At 45.0% G+C, this 23,336-nt stretch overlaps 1 protein-coding gene across 1 annotated transcript in view; it reads left to right on the top strand.

Moving 5' to 3' along the window:
• Positions 1 to 1,138: 1,138 nt before the first annotated feature.
• The window catches only part of pde4a (phosphodiesterase 4A, cAMP-specific), a 29,602-nt gene continuing 7,404 nt past the window's right edge, over positions 1,139 to 23,336 (top strand). Inside the window, exons 1-8 of the mRNA XM_079519399.1 lie at positions 1,139 to 1,359; positions 6,516 to 6,698; positions 7,661 to 7,697; positions 8,544 to 8,614; positions 10,201 to 10,250; positions 10,667 to 10,779; positions 20,683 to 20,776; positions 22,244 to 22,407. Of these exons, the coding sequence (XP_079375525.1) occupies positions 1,157 to 1,359; positions 6,516 to 6,698; positions 7,661 to 7,697; positions 8,544 to 8,614; positions 10,201 to 10,250; positions 10,667 to 10,779; positions 20,683 to 20,776; positions 22,244 to 22,407 (915 nt within the window). The 5' untranslated portion in view covers positions 1,139 to 1,156. The remainder of the gene's footprint in view (positions 1,360 to 6,515; positions 6,699 to 7,660; positions 7,698 to 8,543; positions 8,615 to 10,200; positions 10,251 to 10,666; positions 10,780 to 20,682; positions 20,777 to 22,243; positions 22,408 to 23,336) is intronic.

Below are 23,336 nucleotides of genomic sequence, written 5' to 3'. Positions count from 1 at the left end.
ATACCTCAAAATGGTACTTACTGTAAGTAAATGTACTTAGTTACTTTGGTACTTAAGTAAATGTACTTAGTTACTTTCCACCACTGCTTGGTAAACCCTGTGTGCTTCCTTCTAAGCTATTTCATGGTCCAGTTGTCCTTCCCACAGTATAGTACGCTAGATTGAGAGTCTGAATCTGTTCATAGCCAAAGGCCAAGGAATGTGCGGTCGCTGAGCAATGCTGTTGATGTCAAAATACAACATGTTTTGGGCGCAAACCTCGCATGCACTTTGGTGGAAAATGTAAACATTTACACAGGGCTGTGACTCAACCCATCTTTGTTGTCTTTATTTTCTCTGCTTTCCCTCTTCCGCCTTATGGGGTGATTTCTTACTTCCATCCAAAATCCTCTGTAGTTCTCTCTTTCTCTAGTCTTAAGTGTTTGGTCTGCTGTACCGTATAGGCGTATACTGTCTTCCTGTTACTGCAAGAGGAACTGCGAGGTGCAAGATAAGGAGTGTGAGAGGCCCATGCTTGCGGTTGGGGGGCGTGAGGGACAGGGGCAAATGAACAGATCTAGATACCAAAAAGTCAAATGGAGAAAGAGGCAAATTAGGCAACATTCCCAAATGATGACCCACCAGCCCACCTGGGATGTATGCTATGCTGACAGTGGCATGATGGGTGAGAGGGGGAGGAGCCGCCAGTGAGGTGGAGAACCAAGGACAGCCAAGAAACGTGACGGGCCGCTCCCTGGCCAGGGCTGAGAGAGAGAGAGAGCCGAGGTGGTGAAATATCAGAAGCACCAACTTGAAAAGAGGTTGGCTCAGACAGGAACTGCACGCACCGCAAAGACACACCGCTGACATGCGAGCCTCAAACAGACCTGCAAACACAGATATCTGTGTAAAGGCTATAGGGGACATAGTGAGAGGGTGAAATTGGAAGTTCAGCACCTGCAGGGATGCGTGCATTTTGACTCTTCAGATGATTAGGAAACCAGGACTATAAGGCAAGGATCAGGATTTGACAGCACATTATATCTCAGACATCTGAACCACTTTGAAGTGGTTTGAATACAGTGTGTGTGTGTGTTTGTGTGTGCTCGTGTGTGGGGGGGGGGGGGTTACGTTTTTCTTGAACTGTTCTGCCCCGCTGGGACCAAAAGCGGCAGAGATGAGTCAGAAGAAGCTAACACGACAGCTGACCCTGTTGGAGAGCCCTCCTGTCACCACCTCCACCTCCAATGCCCCCACCCAGGCCTCTCCCGTGTCCCCCGATCAGCCTCGGGGACATGGGGGCTCCGCTCTCTTCCGCCGCATGAAACTCAACCGCAGCATTCAGGAGCGCAGGCGCTCGTCGTCTCACTGTTATTACAGGTACATGTACAGCTCCCGATGTGTCCAACCCCACTGTGTCTCTGTGTGTAACGCTCTGTGTCCAGATTCATATGTCCAACCCCACTGTGTCTCTGTGTGTAACGCTCTGTGTCCAGATTCATATGTCCAACTCCACTGTGTCTCTGTGTGTAACGCTCTGTGTCCAGATTCATATGTCCAACCCCACTGTGTCTCTGTGTGTAACGCTCTGTGTCCAGATTCATATGTCCAACCCCACTGTGTCTCTGTGTGTAACGCTCTGTGTCCAGATTCATAGACCTGGCTGTCTGACCGTCCCTTTAACACGTCCAGAGGAGTGCTAACGTGATTTTAGGGTGGTATTTATGAATGTGTGCCAGCGTGCGACCGTACGTGTGTGTGAGACAGAGCAAGGCAGAAAAACATTTGTTTTGATATTGCAAAGAGCTACCCAAGGGCGTATTTAATGGAACCTTTCAGCAATTTGTTGTTCTAGCTGAATTAGTGAATAGTGGTGAATATAATGGATACATCCTTAGTAATATAAAGTAATATAAATGTCATGTTTTTATTATTATTAAAGATAGGGATGATAATAATGCACACTCTGGTCTCTTACTCACAGGCTATACACGGTCATTTATTGAAGAAAAGAATCACACCCATGTGAACTGAGTGGTGCATTTCTTTATTTTTTTACGGGGGCCAGTTTCGAATTTCAGCCATCCATAGGTGCTCTTTTAGAGCGGTTTTGAAGGAGTCAAGGGATTCACATTTCTTAACGGCTGTTGGTAGGGCGTTCTACATTTTAGTGGCGTAGGAGCGGAATTAATTTAATCCCTTGTTTGAGCCGGATCTGGGTTGCACTTGGTTTGTTGAACTCCCTCTGGTGTCGTTGAAATTAAGGAAGTATTTAGACAGGTACAGTACAAGGGTATTTTGGTGGTGTAGTGAATCTTGTAGACCAGGCCTATTGCAAGATGCTGTCACTCCTACAGATACCTACAGTCACCAGCAGATTAGATTCAGCATTATTAAATGCTGACTTAAAACTCTCATCAATTAATCTGAAAGTTTGATGGATTAGTCAGTGAATAAAGTTTGCAGAGGGCTCCCCTAGCATACACTTGTGATATGTTTTACATCATAGAGAATAGACGCATAGATTCTAAACTCACCACTGGATTTAAAAAGGATGTGAACTCGGGTTAGCGTTAAACCCAGATTGTGACATAGGCAAGGATGTCAGATTATAACGTTACTCGCGTCCTATATATTTCCCAGCATCCCGAGAGAAGAGGTTTTTATTCTATGTAACATATTAAATAATTCACACAGCACATCGCTTGAACAGAACGTAAAGTGAAATCGATTAAACGACTGACATGCACACTCACACACTGGTGTACATGCTCGTCAGCTCACAGTAGTGGTGCTGCTGGCCAATACTTAGGCCTATTCCATGAGCAGAGCTTACCAGGAAATCGTTTTTATATCAAAGTAACATGTCTTTACATAAATGCATAAGAAACATATATAATATCAGATGTCATTAACACAGCCGTACTCCTGTTAAAGGCAAGTATATCAATTATCTTCAAATGAAAGAGGGCACCTTTCTCTCTCTAAGAGAACGAAATGGTGATACTGATACATGGGGATTAATTATTACTGTGGAAAGAGCTTTGATCTCTGGGACCATGTTCACATATTGTTCCTATGTCTTAACCCATTTTGGGCGGGAACCCCATTTGGTGTTGTAAACATTATGTTATGATTTAGCTATTGAAAAATAGCAGATCTACAAGCTCATATGAACTTGTAGGTCTGCTATTTTTTTAAAATCGTTAAAATGTGCCTCAAATCTTTCAGAAAATTGACATGATTTAGAAAACATTTTTTTTTAAATTTCGACGTCAGGCCTGAATGGGTTAAGAGTGGTTCCTATTCGGACCATTTTTTAACAGTGTGTGTCGCTCTCAATTTATTTGGTCTGCCAATGTGACGAAGATGGACTTTCCCAGCATGCCTCGGGGCACATGCACACTACAGTTTATAGCTGTGTTATTGCTGTGTTCTTTGAGTTTGGAAATCGATAACGGGTCTATTGTGAAGAGTGTTGCCATTTATTTAGTTGTATAATTGTGGTTGCAAACCATGGGCGATAGAGGTGGTGGCAGTACCGTGTGGGATAGCCTCTCTTTAGAGCCACTTTGATTTCTAAAGGGTTAGTTTGACATGTGCCTTTAAGTGGAGAAATTGTCTGTGTGCTGTTACCACAATAGAAAGAGTTTCCTAATGAGAGAATTGCCATGTCTTTTCATACACCTCACTTACCGTAAGCTTAACCCACACTTCAGCCCTACTCACGTTTTCACCTATGACAAAAACAGCGATTTCAAGCTCACAGCGTGTCCCATCGCAACGCGGGCGTGAGCTTGTAGATGGTCTATTTTTACTATTTTAGTATGTTTTTGATTTAGATCATTTGTTTTGTTTCTCCTACAGTACGGTTTAATGACCAAAATAGAGATACCAGGTTGAAGGTAGTTGAAACAAAAAGTTTGAGGACTTGGCTTGAAGTTTGAGACACTCTTTTTTTTGGACGACTAATGAAGAATCTAATACGTTTGCTTCAAAACATAACATTTTATTTTCACTCTAGTGAAAGTTAGAAAATGGCCTTTAAATTGACATTATTGACGTTATATCATTTGAAAGCCAAAACCATCCTCGCCAATTCTAGAACGTATATCACTGCCCTTATAATTAATTTAGATTGAAGTACAGGTGTGAATTAGTTTGAATTCAAGAGCTGTTGTAGGTGGAAACACTGCTTTGTCGCTACGGGTCTTTGTGAACAACAGTGGAGTGCTCACGGTGCGACTGACCTGACGGAGGACCTTTCTGTGTTCGGCTTTGTTTACCGTCATCTTGTGAGAAGGTCATTGTCGAGCGGATCTGGCAGAGGTGGCCCCAGTGCATTATGGGCTCAGTGTCAATCAGCGTCGTGCTGGATTGATGCTGTGTGGACAGCTGTCTCGTCGTGCCCTCAAATCATTTCACTCCCGACGTCTTAACAACAGGCCATCTTCAACCTAACAGAAACTGCCGCTGTGCGACACGTTCGTTTTGAGCATGTTTTATCTTAACTCTGGTCCTCCAGAGAACTCGCTAACGCTCTGGACCAGAGATAGCCTTATCTGAACATACACGCAGCAGCCTGTCATGTCTGTAATGTTAATTAAAAACAGCTGTCATATCTTTCTCCTTCAACCTTCCTTTCCTGAGTAATACAACAACTGTAACCTGGTAGGAGCAGGGTCGGATTAAGACTCACAGGGGCCCTAGGCCAATTATCTTCCTGGTCGGGTGGGCAAGGCAAACACACTACTACTCCGGTTGTAAGGTTTTTGTAGATCAAGAAAGCACCTGTACACATTTTATTGTACAAGATATATTCTTACCTACTACATGATAACAACATGATATAGTTTGTATGTAAAACATAAAAACTGAGAGATGGGATCCCTGTTATGGCCATATAGGAGGGGTTGTGGTGAAAGGACCCTATAGGAGGCCTCTGGGCCCTATTACGGCCATATGATTTAGGAGGGACACACTGTATAGGCTGAGGGCCCACATTGATATATACATTTGAGTTAATTGTCACCAGGCTTCGTGGCCCAACGGACTGTCGTAGTCAAGGGCCCAAAGGCACTAGCTGGCCCCACTGGCCAGGTCTATCTTCCCATGGGTAGTAGGATAGGCTACACACAGTACAATCCCCCAATATATCTAGCCTATTTTTGCATGTGTCTATGAGGTGACAGTACTTCATTAGACACCCTGGAGTCGTTTTTATGTGCAATGGTGTATTAACTTTGTATTTAGGGTTTCTTCCTGGAGGCTGAACCCTTGACAGTCAAACGGGCCAATTATCAGCCCCTCCCCTAACCCCTCCCCCTTTATCATACAACTACAGCTGTGGGTGCGGCTTCAGTTCAGGTGGATCACCACCCATCACCACCCACTAGGCAAACCAGGCATACTTAATGAACTGGTGGGCGTGTCCACATAAAAGTATGATTTTAACAAATACTGTAAACTTTTTGGAAAAAGTTCTTCCTCCTTATATTATAATAATACCTGATGATCATGTTTTAGGGTGGAAAAAAAATCGTGGCACTCCATCTTTAAGACCTGTGGAAGGGCATGCCAAAGTTTGGGGGCTTAGAGAATGAAAGGCTCAGTCATCTTTTATTTTTAGTGGAATAATTCAAGTAGACACTGTTCAGCAGACCTTAGGCTCCTGCAGGTCAATGATATATTCAGGTGCCTGGCCATGCAGAGCTCTACATGTAGAGCCGGAGGCCATCAGGACCTGAGTAATGTAATGTGACTCCTTTTGCTGGAGCTGGTTAACAGTCTGGCAGCAGACAATACATGGATGCTTTACTCTGAAGGTGAAAAGTGATTTGCAATATTCCAAGCGTGAGGAGACAAAGGCATGAATATACAGGTAATCATCTCTAACACAGAGGGTGTGAGACAAGTTAGACAACTGTTTTGCAGTGTTTCCCAGGTGGAAGAGACATATATGGGTCAGCGACTTGATGTGTGTGTCGTGGTGCATAGCCTGATCAAAACTGACGCCAAGGTTTCTACGGTTTGAAGTGCACATTGGTTTTGACGGACCCAGTACCCTGCAGGCACCTTAGGAACAATGCTATCAGAGGCAACAATGGGCAGTTGGGCACATCCGTTTTAGAAATCACTCGCCATACAGGCCTAATAGCCGACAAACACATTCAGATTGAATTCATCGGCGTGAAAAGAAAAATACACCTGGACTTTAATCCTGAGTTACTCTAATATTCCTGCATACAAATCTCTGATTCTTTGATTCTGAGGAAGATGAAAGTCGAAACGTCACCCCTGCAAAACAATAAAGAACGTGCAGACCAGTCGAGTGCTCCAGTTAATTTTATTTGGGTGGTCTCCTGAAGTGCCCAGGTATTATATCTTTTCTGATGCAAGTTGTCCCTGTTGAGCACCGACCAGCCCTTCTAGCTTCTCCTGGCTGAGCGCGCAGGACTTCTCGTTGCCTAAATCTCTGTGATGATTGTTTTGTGTAAATTGGTTAAATTAATTTTACACCTTCTCGTCCCCTTCAGCTTTGACTCAGAGAATGGTCCGTCACCTGGCCGCAGTCCCATGGACGCCCGCTCGAGTCCTGGGTTGGTGCTGCACCCCACCTCCTTCCCCCAGCGCAGGGAGTCCTTCCTGTATCGCTCAGACTCGGACTATGACATGTCCCCCAAAACCATGTCACGCAACTCCTCCATCAACAGTGAGGGGTGAGTACCAGGTCTTTGTTCTAACTCCATCACACGGACCACATGGTCACCTGTGGTGCGTGTTTAGAGAGCAGTTTCCCAAACGTTTTAGCTCAAGAACCAAAAGAGATATTAGACATTTGCCCGGGACCCAAACTGGTGAGAATAGCAGAATATAACAAGCTTTTATAGATCGGCTATTTTCACAATGATATTTTTTTATTTCTGTAATTTCTTAGATGTGTTTTTTTGTTTGTTTGTTTTAAAATGTATAAAATATATATATATAAAAAAGATTTTACTCGAGTCGTGACTCATACAAATTGGTCTGTGACCCACTGTTTGGGAAACAGTGGTTTAGAGCACTGGTTCTCAATATGGGCTCACTGGCACCAAATCCTTTCAAACTGCGGTCCACGGCCAAATACATATGAATTTGGTGGACCTTGACCTGAAAAGGAACCACTGGTTTAGAGTATTATTTGATGCATATCTAGCCTGCACGCACGCACGCACGCACGCACGCACGCACGCACGCACGCACGCACGCACGCACGCACGCACGCACGCACGCACGCACGCACGCACGCACGCACGCACGCACACACACACACACACACACACACACCCACACACACACACACACTAAACAATCACAGCCCACTTGCTTGACATTGAATAACATTGTAATTACAGTAGAATTATGCTAATGAAATCATACCAGATCCTGTTAGCATTGGCCATTCAACTGTATTTCATGGCTCATCTCTCTGTAAATTCCAACCGTCTGACTCTGAACCTTCCATCAGTAAATTTCGGCACCGTTGCTCTGTTTAGATTCACACAGTCCTACACGTAAACAACCATTTCACAGCTATACCGACCAACCTTAACGCACTTAGCAACGCAGCTGTGTTTGTCCATCCTAAACACTCCCATTCATATTTACTTGCTTTCCTTTGTTTTCATCCCTCTCTCCACAGCCACGTCGAAGACATGATAGTCACCCCTTTTGCTCAGGTATGTGCTTACCACGTTCAACCTGGCGTCCCTGATCTGGCTATGTCATGTCATAGGTGAAAATGTTCAACAAAATAATGTTCTATCTTACAGTATATAAGGTGGTGAAAATAGAAAATAGAAGCTCACAATGCGTTGTGCTCTATTTTAGATCCTTTTACATCAGCCTGTTTGTCGTACAACAACTAAGTACATAGGCAGGGTGTAGTGCATGGTTAACAGTTTTTTGGCAGTGTAATGTTACTTTCTTCACAGGTGTTACATTGATGGAGGTTGTGTTCCATTCAGGTCCAACAGAGTCACTGCGCTGCTAAATTAATTAGGATCATTGATAACACCAAGTAACATTACACTACTGTTTCATATCAATTTGGCTGTCATGAAAATAAAATAGAATAGAATAGAATAGATTTTTTTGCCATTTGCATGAATGCATAGGGCATCTTTTAGAGCTCAACTCAAGACAGAAAACACATACTGTTGTAGCCTGCCTACATCCTACAATCCTACATATATCCTACCATACTCTTTAAAAGGCAAATATTGTTGTTGTAAATGCCTTTGAAAGTTTGGGTAATTAGCAGTGGTGGACAAAAAAGTACTCAACCGCAGTACTTGAGTTGAAAGTATAGAAACTCCTGGTCAAAATATGATTCAACGTTTGAACGCAAGGTGAAGGCAAGGAAGTTGTATTTGTATAGCACATTTCAATAACAAGGCAATTAATTGTGCTTTATCGTTATGGTGACACTTGGTGGCCATCATGTCCACTGTTACAGGTACTTCTGTCTAACAAGTGTAGTGACTTTATCTTGTCTGCCCCCCCCCCCCCCCTCCCTTATCCAGGTGTTGGCCAGCCTACGAACTGTAAGAAGCAACTTCACCATCCTCGCCAATGTCACGACACCCACAAACAAGTCAGTATCATCATCATGGCTCCGCCGTCGGCCCTGCCAAATCACTCTGGTCACTCTGCCGTCGGCCCTACCAAATCACTCTGGTCACTCCGCCGTCGGCCCTGCCAAATCACTCTGGTCACTCCGCCGTCGGGCCTGCCAAATCACTCTGGTCACTCCGCCGTCAGCCCTGCCAAATCACTCTGGTCACTCTGCCGTCGGCCCTACCAAATCACTCTGGTCACTCCGCCGTCGGGCCTACCAAATCACTCTGGTCACTCTGCCGTCGGCCCTACCAAATCACTCTGGTCACTCTGCCGTCGGCCCTGCCAAATCACTCTGGTCACTCTGCCGTCGGCCCTGCCAAATCACTCTGGTCACGCCCATCCATTTGTTTAGTAGTGTGCCATTGCTTGTGTTAGCCCGTCTGTGGTCCCACCGGAATGCATTTATGGTCCAACAGTATCAGATATCCTCGTTCCTGTTAAGACCGTGCGAGAGGAGAGAAAATCAGTGGTGTTATTTGGCGTTGGTGTTTTCAATATGTTTAGCGCCGCATATCCCCCTAATCATTAGGGGGCGTACATGCATACAGACTCTGCATGAGATATACAGTACATTAGGGCCTAATGTACTGTATATCTCATGCAGAGTCTGTATGCATGCAGACAATTGGGATGGTCAATAGTGCTAAAATTACCTCCCTTTGTAATTCAATAGACAGGGGAAAATGAGTTAGCAGGCTTTTAGCACTTCATCAATATATACTGTATATATATATATATTTCTTATATATTTTTATATATATATATATATCTTATTGTGCCGAATATAAGACGTCTCTGATTATAAGACGACCCCCATTTTTCAATAATCATTTGTAGAAAAAGAACATTGAACACACACACAGTCACACACAAACACACACACACACACACACACACACACACACACACACACACACACACACACACACACACACACACACACACACACACACACACACACACACACACAACACACACACACACACACACACAATGTGCCATGGAATTATGCCACAGACGAAAAACTGTCTAAGTCCACACTATTGATCCATAATGTATAAATGATAGATAAGGGTTCAGGACAACGAGGCCTTTTCGTGGAGGGGTCAGAATGAAATTTGGACTGTTTTTCGTCTGTGGTACTCTTATTATGCCCTGGAAATACCTCCCTTTTTTAAATTAAAACACTGGGGATTGTATTGTGTAAACCTGAACAAAAAATTCTAGCCACTTCTGTAGGAGAGCTGAGCAGAGGCTCTGTAAAAAAAAAATGGCCACTTGAATGCATGCGATTAAAACGGAGGCTGTTTATCTGTATTCAAACATGTGATATTTTAAACCAAATGTGTACTTTTCATTATATTTAAAGCCCTCGGCATGGAATGTGTCCCCCTCACATTATCTCTTTTTATGCACAACATGAATGCATTACAACATGATGCAATAAATACATGCTGCTGAAATGTTCTTTTGTTGCTGGAATAGCTGGAGTAATAAGTTACCAGCAGGTGGCAGCAGAGTATCGTTTCACATCTAATGTAATGATCCATTTGTCCACAGGAGGTCGCCAGTGACAAGCCAACCCACTGTACCTCAGGCTACACTCTCTGGTATGTTGATAGAACAGCTTACTCTGATTACACTGCTTGATTCAGAATATAGTTTTTTTTTTAAATCTTGAAATTTCACAGATTTTCTTCTCTCTAACAAACATACTCACACAAAGTGGTGGAAAGAAACTAAGTAGCCTACATTTATTAAGTACTGTACTTCTGTACTTCAACAGTGACTGTCATGTCATCCAATATGCAAATTATTCTCTGATTCCCCATGTCTCTTTCCAAGGAAAAAATAAATAATTATATATAAATTAAATTAGAAATGCCTGCCATTCTATTAAAGTAGGCTAAAAACTATGTGTCTGTCTGTCTGTCTGTGCGTGCGTGCGTGCGTGCGTGCGTGCGTGCGTGTGTGTGTGTGTGCGCGTGCGTGTGTGCCCGTGTGCGTTCTTGCGTATACCCTCAAGAGGAGACGTACCAGCAGATGGCTCGGGAGACTCTGGATGAGCTGGATTGGTGTCTGGACCAGCTGGAGACCATCCAGACCCACCGCTCTGTCAGTGAGATGGCTGGAGACAAGGTACACACACACACACACACACACACACACACACACACACACACACACACACACACACACACACACATACCTCTATGTTTGTTCCCTCCCCGCAGCGCAACAGTGGTGGAAAAGTACTAGTTTTTATTTCTTACTTAAGTAAAAGTATCAATATTGCGATATATAAATACTCAATTCAAAATTCTAAATGTACTCGAGAAAAAGTGCAAAAGTATTGGTATAAAAATGTACTTAAAGTACCAAAAGTAGAAAGCATTATGCAGAAGGTCCCATTTCTAATGTATAAAATGTTTGAAAAGGGCTGAGGGCTGAAGTGAGTAGTTTATGTTTATTCAGTCCTGTGCATTTCACATAATGAGTACTTTTACTGTTTTTTATTTTAATGCCAATACTTTTTGTTGTACTGTTGCTGCAATGTATTTCTACTTTGCAGTATTCATACTTTTACTTAAAGGGAAACTTCACCCTTTTTGCAAAACAAATATATGTATGTTGATGTGAAAAAGGTTGAAAACCACTGGTATACACTGATACATACTAAAATACTCAGGGTTCATTTATCCAATTGTAACTCGGAGCGAGTACAAACAAACCCTTATGGGTCCATTTGGTTTGAATTGTACACTCCCAGTGTTCAATGGACACTTATGATGTTACTGTTTACACAAACACAACACAAGTATATACAACATTATGTAAAACAGTACTAACATTTTTAATTTTTACATTTTTAATGTTAGTACTGTTTTCCACCACTGACAAACAGCAACAGGCCATGTTGGTTCACACTGCTATTGTCTTGACATAATGTTGTATAAACTTGTCCATTGAACACTGGGAGTGTACAATTCAAACCAAATGGACCCATAAGGGTTCGTTTGTACTCGCTCCGAGTTACAATTGGATAAATGAACCCTGAGTATTTTAGTATGTAAGTGTAAACCTTTTTCACATCAAGGCCCATTATTTATTCTGCATTTGAGCCACCATTCGATGAGATTTAGCCTCTCAGACCCAAAACTAAAGAATAATTTGTTGTCCTTGGACAAGATTTTGTCCACAATACCATATCGTATTGATGTTGGTACCATTAGGAGAGATAACAGGCAAATGTTGATCAAAATAAAAAATCTTCTACGTTCTCTATTTTTTGGAGACTTCTTGTAAATTAAATAATGCAGATGTTTAACAATTGTTTTGATTTCATTTCACGCTCTCAAGATCTAATAAGGGTCTAATAATAAGGGTCCATTTGGTTACCCCATCATTTAGCTGGGGACCACCTGGAATCCCTTCAAGGACCACTGGTGGTCCCCGGACCACTGGTTGAGAACCACTGGTGTACATACAATCATAGGTCCTCATTCACAAAGGCGTTTACGCTAATATCGTGAGCGGACAGGTATTTGCGTGGATTCCCACATTACGTGGGAATTCATGGCCATCTCCGTGAACTTGACGTTGACGTTGGTTGGTCGGTGGAAATGGTACACCCGGCGATCCGCACAAATGAAGTGATTACACCAGCTTCCCTGAATAACACGGGACCTAATCGTAGCTTGAGAGGACGGATAATACGATATCATTACGCATCTCCTTTAAACTCCTGCGTACATTTTCGTTGTGAATGAGGACCATAGACTTTGAGGTTTCAGGTCAAAGGCTCATTTCATGCCTGACTTGTGTGCACTTTGGGATCGTTTTTACACTGTATTATTGCGAAGATGTGGTTAGCAGTGAGTTTTGTAATTTCGTTTTAACCACATGAATAAGAAGCGTCCTATAGTAGCAGATGTACGACTATAAGCTCACAATGCAACTTGTTGACGGCAAAAAAAGGACGTGGCCTAGACTAGAGAATAGAGCTTGTCAGATGTTCATATCGGTTCCGTGTTCTGGGCATTTTATTTTAATTATTTATTTATTTAATGTTTTGCAACAGTACAAATGTATAAAATGTTGGATTTGTGTATTGCATCCATGCATAGTGTGTGCATGGCTGGGGTTCTTAAGTGTGCATGTATTTGTAAGTGAGAGAGAAGAGAGAGAGAGAGGGGGGGGGGGGAGGGGGAGAGAGGGAGAGAGAGAGAGAGAGAGAGAGAGAGAGAGAGAGAGAGAAAGAAGAGGGGAGAGAGAGAGATGGAGAGATGGAGAGAGAGAGGAGAGAGAGGAGGGGTGATGTCTGTGGGTGGGAGGACATTGAAGGCAGAGGGAAGCGGTCCTGCATGATGCTGATGTCTCTGCTGTAACCTTGGTTGCTATCGAACAGCAGCAGGCTCTGCCCTTCCCCTTCACTCATTGGCTCGCCTCTATCGCCGCAAAGCACATGGTGTGGCCGCCGACGAATGGGATCGAGGCAGCGCTGCCTCAGTAGTGTTCCATCTTAAAGGGACAGCGTTCCGTTCTCGCATCATGTTATATGTTAGAATTTCATTTCATAGGTTACGGCTTTCATTACGTTTACGGCAAGGCAGTCAATCATTTGTCATTACAATTGTGATAGAAGGGACAAGGACGAAGTCTGTAAGGATATTTGTGTGTGACTGTGTGTGTGTGTGTGTGTGTGTGTGTGTGTGTGTGTGTGTGTGTGTGTGTGTGTGTGTGTGTGTGTGTGTGTGTGTGTGTGTGTGTGTGTGTGTGTGTGTGTGTGTACATACAGTTTGTGTCGAGAGACAGTCTCATGGGGTAAACAGAGACAGTGAATACACAGTAAATCCTTCAGTTAAATCAACACTTGTGGGTTTTACTGTCTGACGCTCTTTTAAGCAGCTGCTGTTCACCTACAGATATCATCCACTTTGTGCCAATATGGAGGCACACACACACACACACGCACACACACACACACACACACGCACACGCGCACGCACGCACGCACGCACGCACGCACGCACGCATGCACGCACGCACGCACGCACGCACACACACACACACACACACACACACGCACACATGCGCGCACACACACGCAGCATCACCACCACACAGTCTCTCACTCATCCTCACACCCTCGCCCGCACATATTATTTCGACAGACGCACATGCCACCTGCAGCACATGCGCACTCGTACCGCGAGCAGCAGCAGCAGCGAGCAGCCGAGAGACGCATGCACACATGCACGCGCCTGCAGCCACACGGCGCTGATTAGCTTGCAAGGGCTGTCTACATCATCCAGGGAAACAAACGGCACAAGAGGCAGAGCACCGGAGGAACAGGAAGGGCAGGAAGGAAGGAAGCAGCGGAGGACAGGGGAGCAGGATTATAGACCTCCAGCGTCTTGAGCCAGCTGAGCCGGATGGACGGAGTTTGCAACATGAGACGAAGCTACGGGGCTTTTGAGAGGAAGGCTGACTGACTGACTGGCTAGCTAGCTGGCTGGCTGGCTGGCTGGCTAGCTAGCTGGCTGGCTGGCTGGCTGGCTGTGGACTGACTGCGTGTTGTTGTGGGATCAACGTGGCGTGAGCCGGGCCGATGCACTGGTAGGACCGGGCCAGGCCTCTGGATCGGCGGTGTGGGGGAGGGGGAGCAGACGCAGGTGGGAGAGTGGGAGCCTGTTTTTCCAGACCGCTTCTCTCTCCGCCCGTGATTCTCCCGGCCTGACCATCCGCTACAAGGGCCTGCCTGCATCACTCTCTCGTTCTACCTGGCTGTCTCTCTCTTCTGTCCTTGTTTCTCCTCAGCCCCCCCCTCCCTCCCTCCCTCCCTCCGCACCTTGCCTTTCTGCTGTATCCTCCATCCTCCTCCTTCCCTCTTCTGTCACTCTACGGCTCTACGGTCATCTGCTCTTCATCAGTGTCTCTGTCTCTCTCTGCCTGTCTCTCCTCCATCATTGTCCCTGTCACTCCTCGCAGTGCCCTTCAGACGGTCGCTTGCACCCCTCTCCTGCCCACCCCTCGCATTTTGTTGCCCCTCCACCCTACCCCCTCCCGCATCCCCCCCCCACCCTGCGGTTATCGTACATTCGGGGTCAGCTCTGCTCAGCAAATGCGATGAGATGTAGTCTCTCCGGCAGCCAAGATCCAGGGGGCTCCTGGCCTGCCCGTTGCGGGACAGACCCTCGTCTTTGGACTGAGCCTAGGCTGGAACTGATCGGGCGGCCTGCTGCGGAGTGCTGCATGTAGGGACAAAAGACAGCCAGCACCAGCAGCCTTTGGCCTCGGCCCTCACCCACCCCCCACCCCCCCTCACACTATCCACAACCCCGTCATCCCCCTCCACGGGACTGCTGATCGCTCTGGAGTGTCCCAGCCTGGCTGGCTGTGGCCTCTCCCCGCACGCCCTGACGACGGCCTCATGCCACTGGGGCGAGCGCAGTGCCCCCACGCCGCTCCACTACTGCACCTCCTGCGTGTGCCAGCAGCGGCCATCGCCCCCCGTCACCCTCAGCATGGGGGTGGTGGAGGTGGAGATGGGCATTGACCCGGCGCCGTCGCCCTGCCCCTCCCCCGTGCCAGGGGGCTTTCGTCTGCCCCGCTCCTCCAGCTACAGCCCGATGCAGGGGAGGACGGGGGCAGAGCTGGACCTCGGCGCTGATGCCGGAGGGGTTCTCGAAGGGGGGGGCATGGCGGCGGAGCGCCGGACCCCCTTCGTGGACCTGTTCTGCGAGACCTGCTCCAGGCCCTGGCTCATCGGCTGGTGGGACCAGGTAGGGCTCAGGGAGGTGACCCCGCTGGCCGCCATCTTGGATTAGATGTTGTGAACTCTTCCAGTGTTTTGTTGACATGGATTAGTCAGGGCAGCATCCCCATTCTGGGGGAAACGTATGCCAAAAATATAGCCTATCTACAAGAGCTTGTAGATCGGCTATTTTTGGCAAAGAGGTTTGGTGTAGAGAAGTTCATGTTTAGTTTACCAAGTATAATGGGTTTCAGTGGCTAATGTGCACACAGTCTGTGTGTTGTTTATTTCTAACTCAAATATAAGAAAAGGCAGTGAATATTATGTGGCACAAACAAGTAGTGATGAAATGAGGTACGGTATGTGTGTTGGGGGAACAGAGAGAGTCTGTCTGAGAGGTTGGAATGCTGGTGAGGGTGTGTTTATATTTCCCTGTACTCTTTCTGTCCTCATCCATTATTTATATATCTGTACACCGAAGAGGAGCAGACAAGGAGGCACACACTTTATTATAGCCCTAACCCTGCTCAAGAGTTTCTACGCTGGAAAAATAAACGGTTGAATATACATAAAGGCCTGCTTCCCACAATCAGGAATCTGTGTGCACAACTTGCCAGATTCTCGTGGATGTCAGCGAGAATATAGTTGTGTTTTTCTGCAGGTAGATCACAGTGTTGCATGACCTCCATCTTCATTCTCCACACCTGCTGCCAGCATCCTTCACCTGACGCTGGGTTAGGCTCAATACACACTTTCAGTTGGCAAAAGCATCATCAGTGAAGGGCAACGCTTAGCGTAATGAACCAATGTCAGTGTTTACCTCCACGACATTATGCCCAATTTATACTCCGTCGCACAACGGTGTTCTGTGTCGACAATAGCGGAGCAGAGCTTCCAGAACGGCTATGTTTGGCTCGGGACACCGTCCTACAACTAAGTATAAATCAAGCTTCAATCAAAACATGTTTATGTTGCTATCGCTAGCATTTTCCTTTGTTGTGCCATCATCATCCTGCACTTGTTTTTCTAAACACGGGAGGGGGAGGCGCACAGTTTTGTTTTGGTTTATCAGTCTCCTGACCTACAACGTAACGTATCTCTGTCACCGCAATCAAGCTCTCCTCACCACAAGCACCTTGATACATTTCCACAGCCATGTTCTATTCTTTTTTTTTTTTTTATCACATTGTCTTTGTCGGGTGGAAATGCGCTGTAAGCGTGTAGATTGAAGGACATCAAAGGACTTGAAATGCTTACAGGTTAGAGCTCAGTGGCTCTTATCAAAAAGAAAACACAAACTACAATGTAGCTATTTAGCTAGATGTTCCTATACTTATATAGGAACATACTGATGTACAATAAGCACGGTACATAATCATATACAATACCATAGAATGCAGAGAGACCAGTGAGGTGCCTCAAGAAACTAGGAAACCATGGAAAACAATGAACCTACAGCATCAGTCTAAAATAACATGCTATCTACATTTTTTCACATCTCATCAACGAGTGTGTGTGTGTGTGTGTGTGTGTGTGTGTGTGTGTGTGTGTGTGTGTGTGTGTGTGTGTGTGTGTGTGTGTGTGTGTGTGTGTGTGCGTGCGTGCGTGCGTGCGTGCGTGCGTGCGTGCGTGCGTGCGTGCGTCTGCAGGTGTCTCTTATGTGTGGGGCTTGCATTGTATTTCATTGTTTATCCTGCCACTCAGACTGGCACCGTGGAAGTGTTGGTTGGTACAGTAGCTACAGTATGACTCAGCTTTATAGTGTCAGAGGGGAGGGGGGGGGGGGGGGCATAAGGTTTTGGACTGAGTCTGCTGCTTATGTGGGCCATTAGGTTTGACTGGATACTTCAGAGTTATTCCACCTGTTTGGACCAGGGGTCCAAATAGGCCACTCAACATGCAGGCACTCAGTATTATGCGTGTCTTAAGTACCAGGTCTTATTACTTAACTTAAGACCTGGAGGCATGATCAATGCCATTTGGCTATTCTGAGTGGCCAAACAGCATTGACCACGCCTCCAGGTCTTAAGTTAAGTAATAAGACCTGGTACTTAAGACACGCATAATACTGCCCTGAGTCAGAGTTACACTAACACTGAGGACTTTACAGTGTACTGTAACCACTGGCGTATTCTTCCTGGCTGCCTCAATGGTTTTGTTGTCATGCTGCTGTTAACTGATAATGCACAATATGTGCACGAAATAGTAAAGAGTTAGTAAAGAGAGAAAGTGAACGGCAGTGTAATAGTATATAAATGTTCCTCAGTGGAAGAAGGTGTGAGGTTCAGAATTTCAGGAATTCTTTGTGGAAACTCCAAAATCCGTCGTTTTCAGGCCATGGGGGCTACCGAGAGAGGGAGAGCAAGGACGGGAAAAACATAGGAAAACCCAGAATGAAAGGTAAAAAGAAAAACAATCTGAGAAATGTACATTTATACATACTGTATACTGTAGCATAGAAAGAAAGTAGCAATACTGTACTTGAGGTACATCACTGGAATGGCATAGACTTATAGTCTTATGTGCTAGTGACATAATGCTAGTGTTGTTTACTTAGAAGGGTGGGGAGCTGTAAGACATAAGAGACAGAGAGAGAGACACACACAGAGAGAGAGAGAGCTGTCTCTCTCACTCTCACAGACAGACAGACAGACAGACAGACAGACAGACAGACAGACAGACAGACAGAGCCGAGCAAAGAGAAGGGGAGGGTTTGACCTTGGTAAAGGTCAAAGACACCTGCGCACTCTCTCAGATTGTCACCCAAGCAGATGCTGCTCTCACATCCAAACTGAAGGGCTGCGTGTGAGGAGGCAGTTACCGTGGCAACCGCTCCGGTTGCCATGGAGATTATTATGTGTGAAGGATCAGTCAGTAGGACACAGACTGAGGGGTCTTGTCCGAATCGCACTGCGCCTTCATGTGACTAGCTCGCCTGCATGGGAACGATTCAGCTTGTCTTGGCATGTAATTTTAGGTTGTTATACTGTAGGTACATCTGCCTTTTTTCATTTTCATTCTTGGAACCTGTATATACTGTGTAACAGTTGCCAAGAACTATGTAATATAAATCTTAATATAAATGCACCACGTCTCGTGTGTCTGTAATCCACATAACTGGAGAACCGTTTGCCCCACCGACTTGACACACACGTTCCACAGGGAGTGGTTGTCCAGAACCAGCACAAAAGCCTCTGCCCGGGCTCTGGACCTGATCACCCTTATATCTCCATATATGGAGCTGGCCTGACAATGATTGATCTGACATCACAATGATGTTCAGAATATGCATTTAGTGCGTTCTGCATAGACTCCATATTTGGGCATGACTGACAAAGAACTCCATATATGGGCATAAAAGTGACACAGATATAATTACTGGGTGGGGCATGCATTTCCAACTTGCATCGTTCCAAGTAGGCCATAGCCCAACTGGCACCGCTTCAGTTATATTTAATAGTATTACAGTTTAAGGTTTTCATCTGAAGGAAAGCATAGAGGGGGCGACTGTGGCTCAAGATGTAGAGCAGGTAGTCCAATGATCCATGGGTCGGCGGTTCGAATCCCGGCTCCTCCTGTCTACATGTCGAAGTGTCCTTGGGCAAGACACTGAACCCCAAATTGCTCCCGATGTGCTGGTTGGTACCTTGCATGGCCTCCGCCACAATCGGTGTATGAATGTGTGTGTGAATGGGTGAATGTAATGTAAAGCGCCTTGGATAAAGGCGCTATATAAATGCACCATTTTACCATTTACCATAGACAGGACATTTTCTCACCCATAAGTGATGGAAACCAAAACAAGGTGATTTTTAAAAAATCTTATCATCATACATCATCATACATCAGCCAATCAAATCATCACATTCCGTGCTACAAACACACCTACACACAAAGCTGTGCATAGGAGGGGCTAGCGCCCCTCAAAAAACAACAACAATGGAAACATGGGTTCCTGGGGTAGCCAGCCAAATGAGGAGTAGTTTAATTTGACTATGTTTTCCAATGTTGTATGGGTAAATATTCTAACAATAATTTCAATATCACCACTATGAATCTGCATATCCCTCATGTACAATTATGACATTTAGGTTTAAAATGCATTTAATCCAAAATCATGTGAGGATCCCCAGGACAGAATAGTTTGAAATGGCAAATGGGAAATTTATTTGAAAGACCCTACTCTATTGATTGGCTTGGTTGTTGATTGAAGGTCAGACAACAGATAATCCTTTTTAAACTGCATTTTCTGTACGTATTTGGGGGCTGTAAATTTACATTGGTAGTAAATAACATTCCCCATCTACACATCTTATGAATGCAAGTGAATATAACCGTGATTAATTTGTTTGTTAAATTAACTGTATGTGAAGGCTTGCCGAGTGATCCTTCTTTTTGATTTATCTGTTATGTGACACCTAACTCACATTAGTACTCTGGCCTGGGCCATGGCTCAGTGGTCCAGGCACCTTGGCTGGTAATCCAGTCTGGCAGTGTGCCACGGGTTCGACTCCCGATCCCAACGGCCCTTACTGCATGTCTTCCCCCCCATCTCTCTCCCCATTTCCTGTCAGCCTACTGTCTGTCCCTCTATAAAATAAAGGCGAAAGCCACAAAAAAAACATAAAAAAAAACATTAGTACTCAACATTAGGACTTTCTGTATAGACGAATCCACAGAGGGGTGCCCTGGGCGCAGCCATAGCTGAGGTGTCATATTTAGCGCAACTTGTCACCTCAGTATTGATTACCTACACCTGGCCTACAGGGCACCGCTCCAAGGATTCGTCTATATTGTTGATGTAGATTGTAGAGCAACAATTTTTTTGGTTATCAATTGTTTTTTATTCATAACAAAAACAGTATGCAGTCTGGCATTATGAATGAACAAAAACAAAAACAGGATACATGTATACATTACACATAGTGTAACAGAAATAAGAAAAATAGAAACAAACAAACCCACCCACCCCTCCCAGGACCAACGATGTCATGAAAAGCATACCTGTGCAAAGTTCTTACCACTGTGTAAAGACAACCTAAATCGTATACCCTTCATTTATCTGCAATAAATAACCAGTATAAATAATGCTATACTACTTTTGAAACATATTGTGTTTTTTCACCAAGTGACTAAATAAAGACTACATTTTTTAATTACTGATAAGTAACGGTTTTAGAAGGTTCCCGGCCAACCATGATGATATTAAAGTCTCTCTCTCTCTCTCTCTCTCTCTCTCTCTCTCTCTCTCTCTCTCTCTCTCTCTCTGTTTGTCTCCCCCTCAGTTCAAGAGGATGCTGAACAGGGAGCTCTCCCATTTGTCTGAGATGAGCCGCTCAGGGAACCAGGTTTCAGAATACATCTCCACTACCTTTCTGGGTAAAGCAAACTGACACCTTTACAACCCCATGCTGCATTCACACTGTCAAATACAAAGCTACAGTTTACCATTCATTTTCAATGGAAGCCAGCGATGTGATACAAAGCATGACACCCGACGTTAGTAGCTGCAACAAAATCTACAAAGCTGCAATCCAAGTTGAGCGGGCTTCAACTGCAGCTACAGTGTACAAATGGGTTCACTCATAGTGAACTCAACACTCACAGACTCAGAGTTAATGAACTCTGGGGATTTACAGTTTATATTGGGGTCCCCGAGATAGAAAATTGTTACATGGCCTTCAAATCTAGATTTGAAAGAAGATAAAAGTGGTCTCCATATATGGACATGTTTGTGATGTCGAACCACCCAAATCAAATCAAACTGAAGAAGACCGCTGGGCGAGCGATGGCGCTTTGGCATGGGGGGTCAGATCAACATATGGAATGAATTCTGTACTGGCCATATATGGAGCATGTCTTGAGTGTACAGGATTTGATGAGGTCAGATCAACATATGGAATGTCAGAACAGGTCAGCTCCATATATGGAGATCTAAGGGTGGCAGCGGGGGCAGTGTCTTGAGTGTACAGGGTTTGATGAGGGCCCAGGTAGAGGCCCTTAATATTCGGGCCATAATTTTCAGGCCTGTTGAGAACTCTACTAATAACTTTGGGGCGGGCCTGTCTAGAGTTTGAATGGACAGGTATCAGTCAAAAGGGAGATATCGAAGAGGAAGGACAGGTGAGGTAGGATCAACATATGGAATGTCAGAACAGGTCAACTCCATATATGGAGATCTAAGGGTTTGGGGTTTGAGGTTTGAGGTCAGATCTAGAGTTGCTGGCTCCACATATGCAGATCTAGGCGATGTCCAGTCTCCTCCATGCTATCCAGGGTTTGATGAGGTCAGTGTCGTGACTTGTGATCTTCATATATGGAGACGGCCATATTTGGTGCCGTGACGTGTCACGAGGCGTGATGTCACGGGGCGTGACCACATATGGAGGCGTGACACGAGGCATGACACAGGCGGGAAATGCATGTTTTCATAGTAAACTGCGCCCTACAGTCGCAATTAAAGCATTTAAAAACAACTCACATTGTACCAAAGTGCTTCACAGGTCAGAAAAAGTAGCAATACAGCAAAAAGCAGCAATATAAGACAGCCAATGATAAAACAACTCACTAATATAGTACTCAGACGGTAGACAAACATTGAGAGCATTATGACTAGCAAGGCAAACCTTTCTTCCATAAATGAGCAAGTTCATCAGGGGGATTGAAAGGCTTGTGAATATAAGGGTTTTGTTCCATAGTGTATAGGGCTGCGACAGCAAAGGCGCGGTCGCCGGTCGCCCCTGAGCCTCTTTTTCGTTGGTGGGACGGCTAATGATCCCTCCTAATGGTGGAGGGATAGGACAGAGATGTAAGTAACATGACACCTCCATTACTGACCCCATGCAGATAAACAGAACGATGAGGAGATTCCATCGCCCACCCTGAGGGAGAGAGAGAAGCCCATGTGTCACATCAGCGGAGTGAAGAAGCTCACTCACAGCACTAGCCTGCCCAACTCCACCGTGCCGCGCTTTGGCGTCAAGACCGAACAGGAGGACGCATTAGCCAGGGTACGTGACTGCATCATCATCCTTAACGTGAAAAAGTTTGAGAACCACTGGTCTAGGGGTTAGAATCCACTGTGGCGCATCTGTCTTCGTTGAGTGTCTACGGACACAAGCCGGAGGAAAGCCGGACAGGGAGGTTGATATTTGTCACTGCACGTAATCCTACAGGCTGGGGGCGACACCTGTTAGTGGGGAGTGTTGGGTAGGACGAGTAGGACGTCCTCCTGGGGGGGGGGCTCCTCACTGGCAGGTGAGCCAGTAGGATACAACAGCAGTGACAACAACATACAGAAATGTGAGCTTGTAGATCGGCCATTTTCAAATGGCCGAAAATATAGGGCTGAAGTGGTTAAAGGACCACTTTTCAAGCTATCTTCATATTATTGGTCCTCACTAATGATCATGATAATACCACCATCTTTTTCTACTCGGTCTGTGTCTCATAGGAGGGTTGTGGGCAGTTCAGAAACCCGTCCACCAGTGACATCATCGTTTTTCAATTATTTTTAAAACAAGATTTAAAAAAATACATATATTTAGATTGTTATTATCGTGAGAACGATGGCTTCCATTTTCGCATTGCAACTTTTCAGGAATAGAAAGCCTGCAGTTTCTATTAGCTTGGATTCCCCATCGATGATGGAATCCTTTAATGTATATGTTTTGTAATAATAATCAAAATATACAAAGTGACTATAGTAACTAAAGTTTTTACATAATTGGACTAAAAGCACAATACTTTCCTCTGAGATGTAATGGAGTAGAAGCAAAAGTACCGGTATTGGAATTTGGAAATACTCGAGTACATATACCTAACAATTGTACTTAAGTACAGTATTAAGTAAAAGTACTTAATTACTGCCTGTATACATACCACTGCCTGTATACATACCCTGGCCTAACCTCTTAGTTGTTAACTTGAATGAGTGTTT

The sequence above is a fragment of the Electrona antarctica genome (assembly GCF_951216825.1).
Source record: "Electrona antarctica genome assembly, chromosome: 14".
NCBI classification, from domain to species: domain Eukaryota; kingdom Metazoa; phylum Chordata; class Actinopteri; order Myctophiformes; family Myctophidae; genus Electrona; species Electrona antarctica.
The sequence above is the reverse complement of the archived record's forward strand: the minus strand, read 5'-3'. Positions and strand labels throughout refer to the sequence as shown.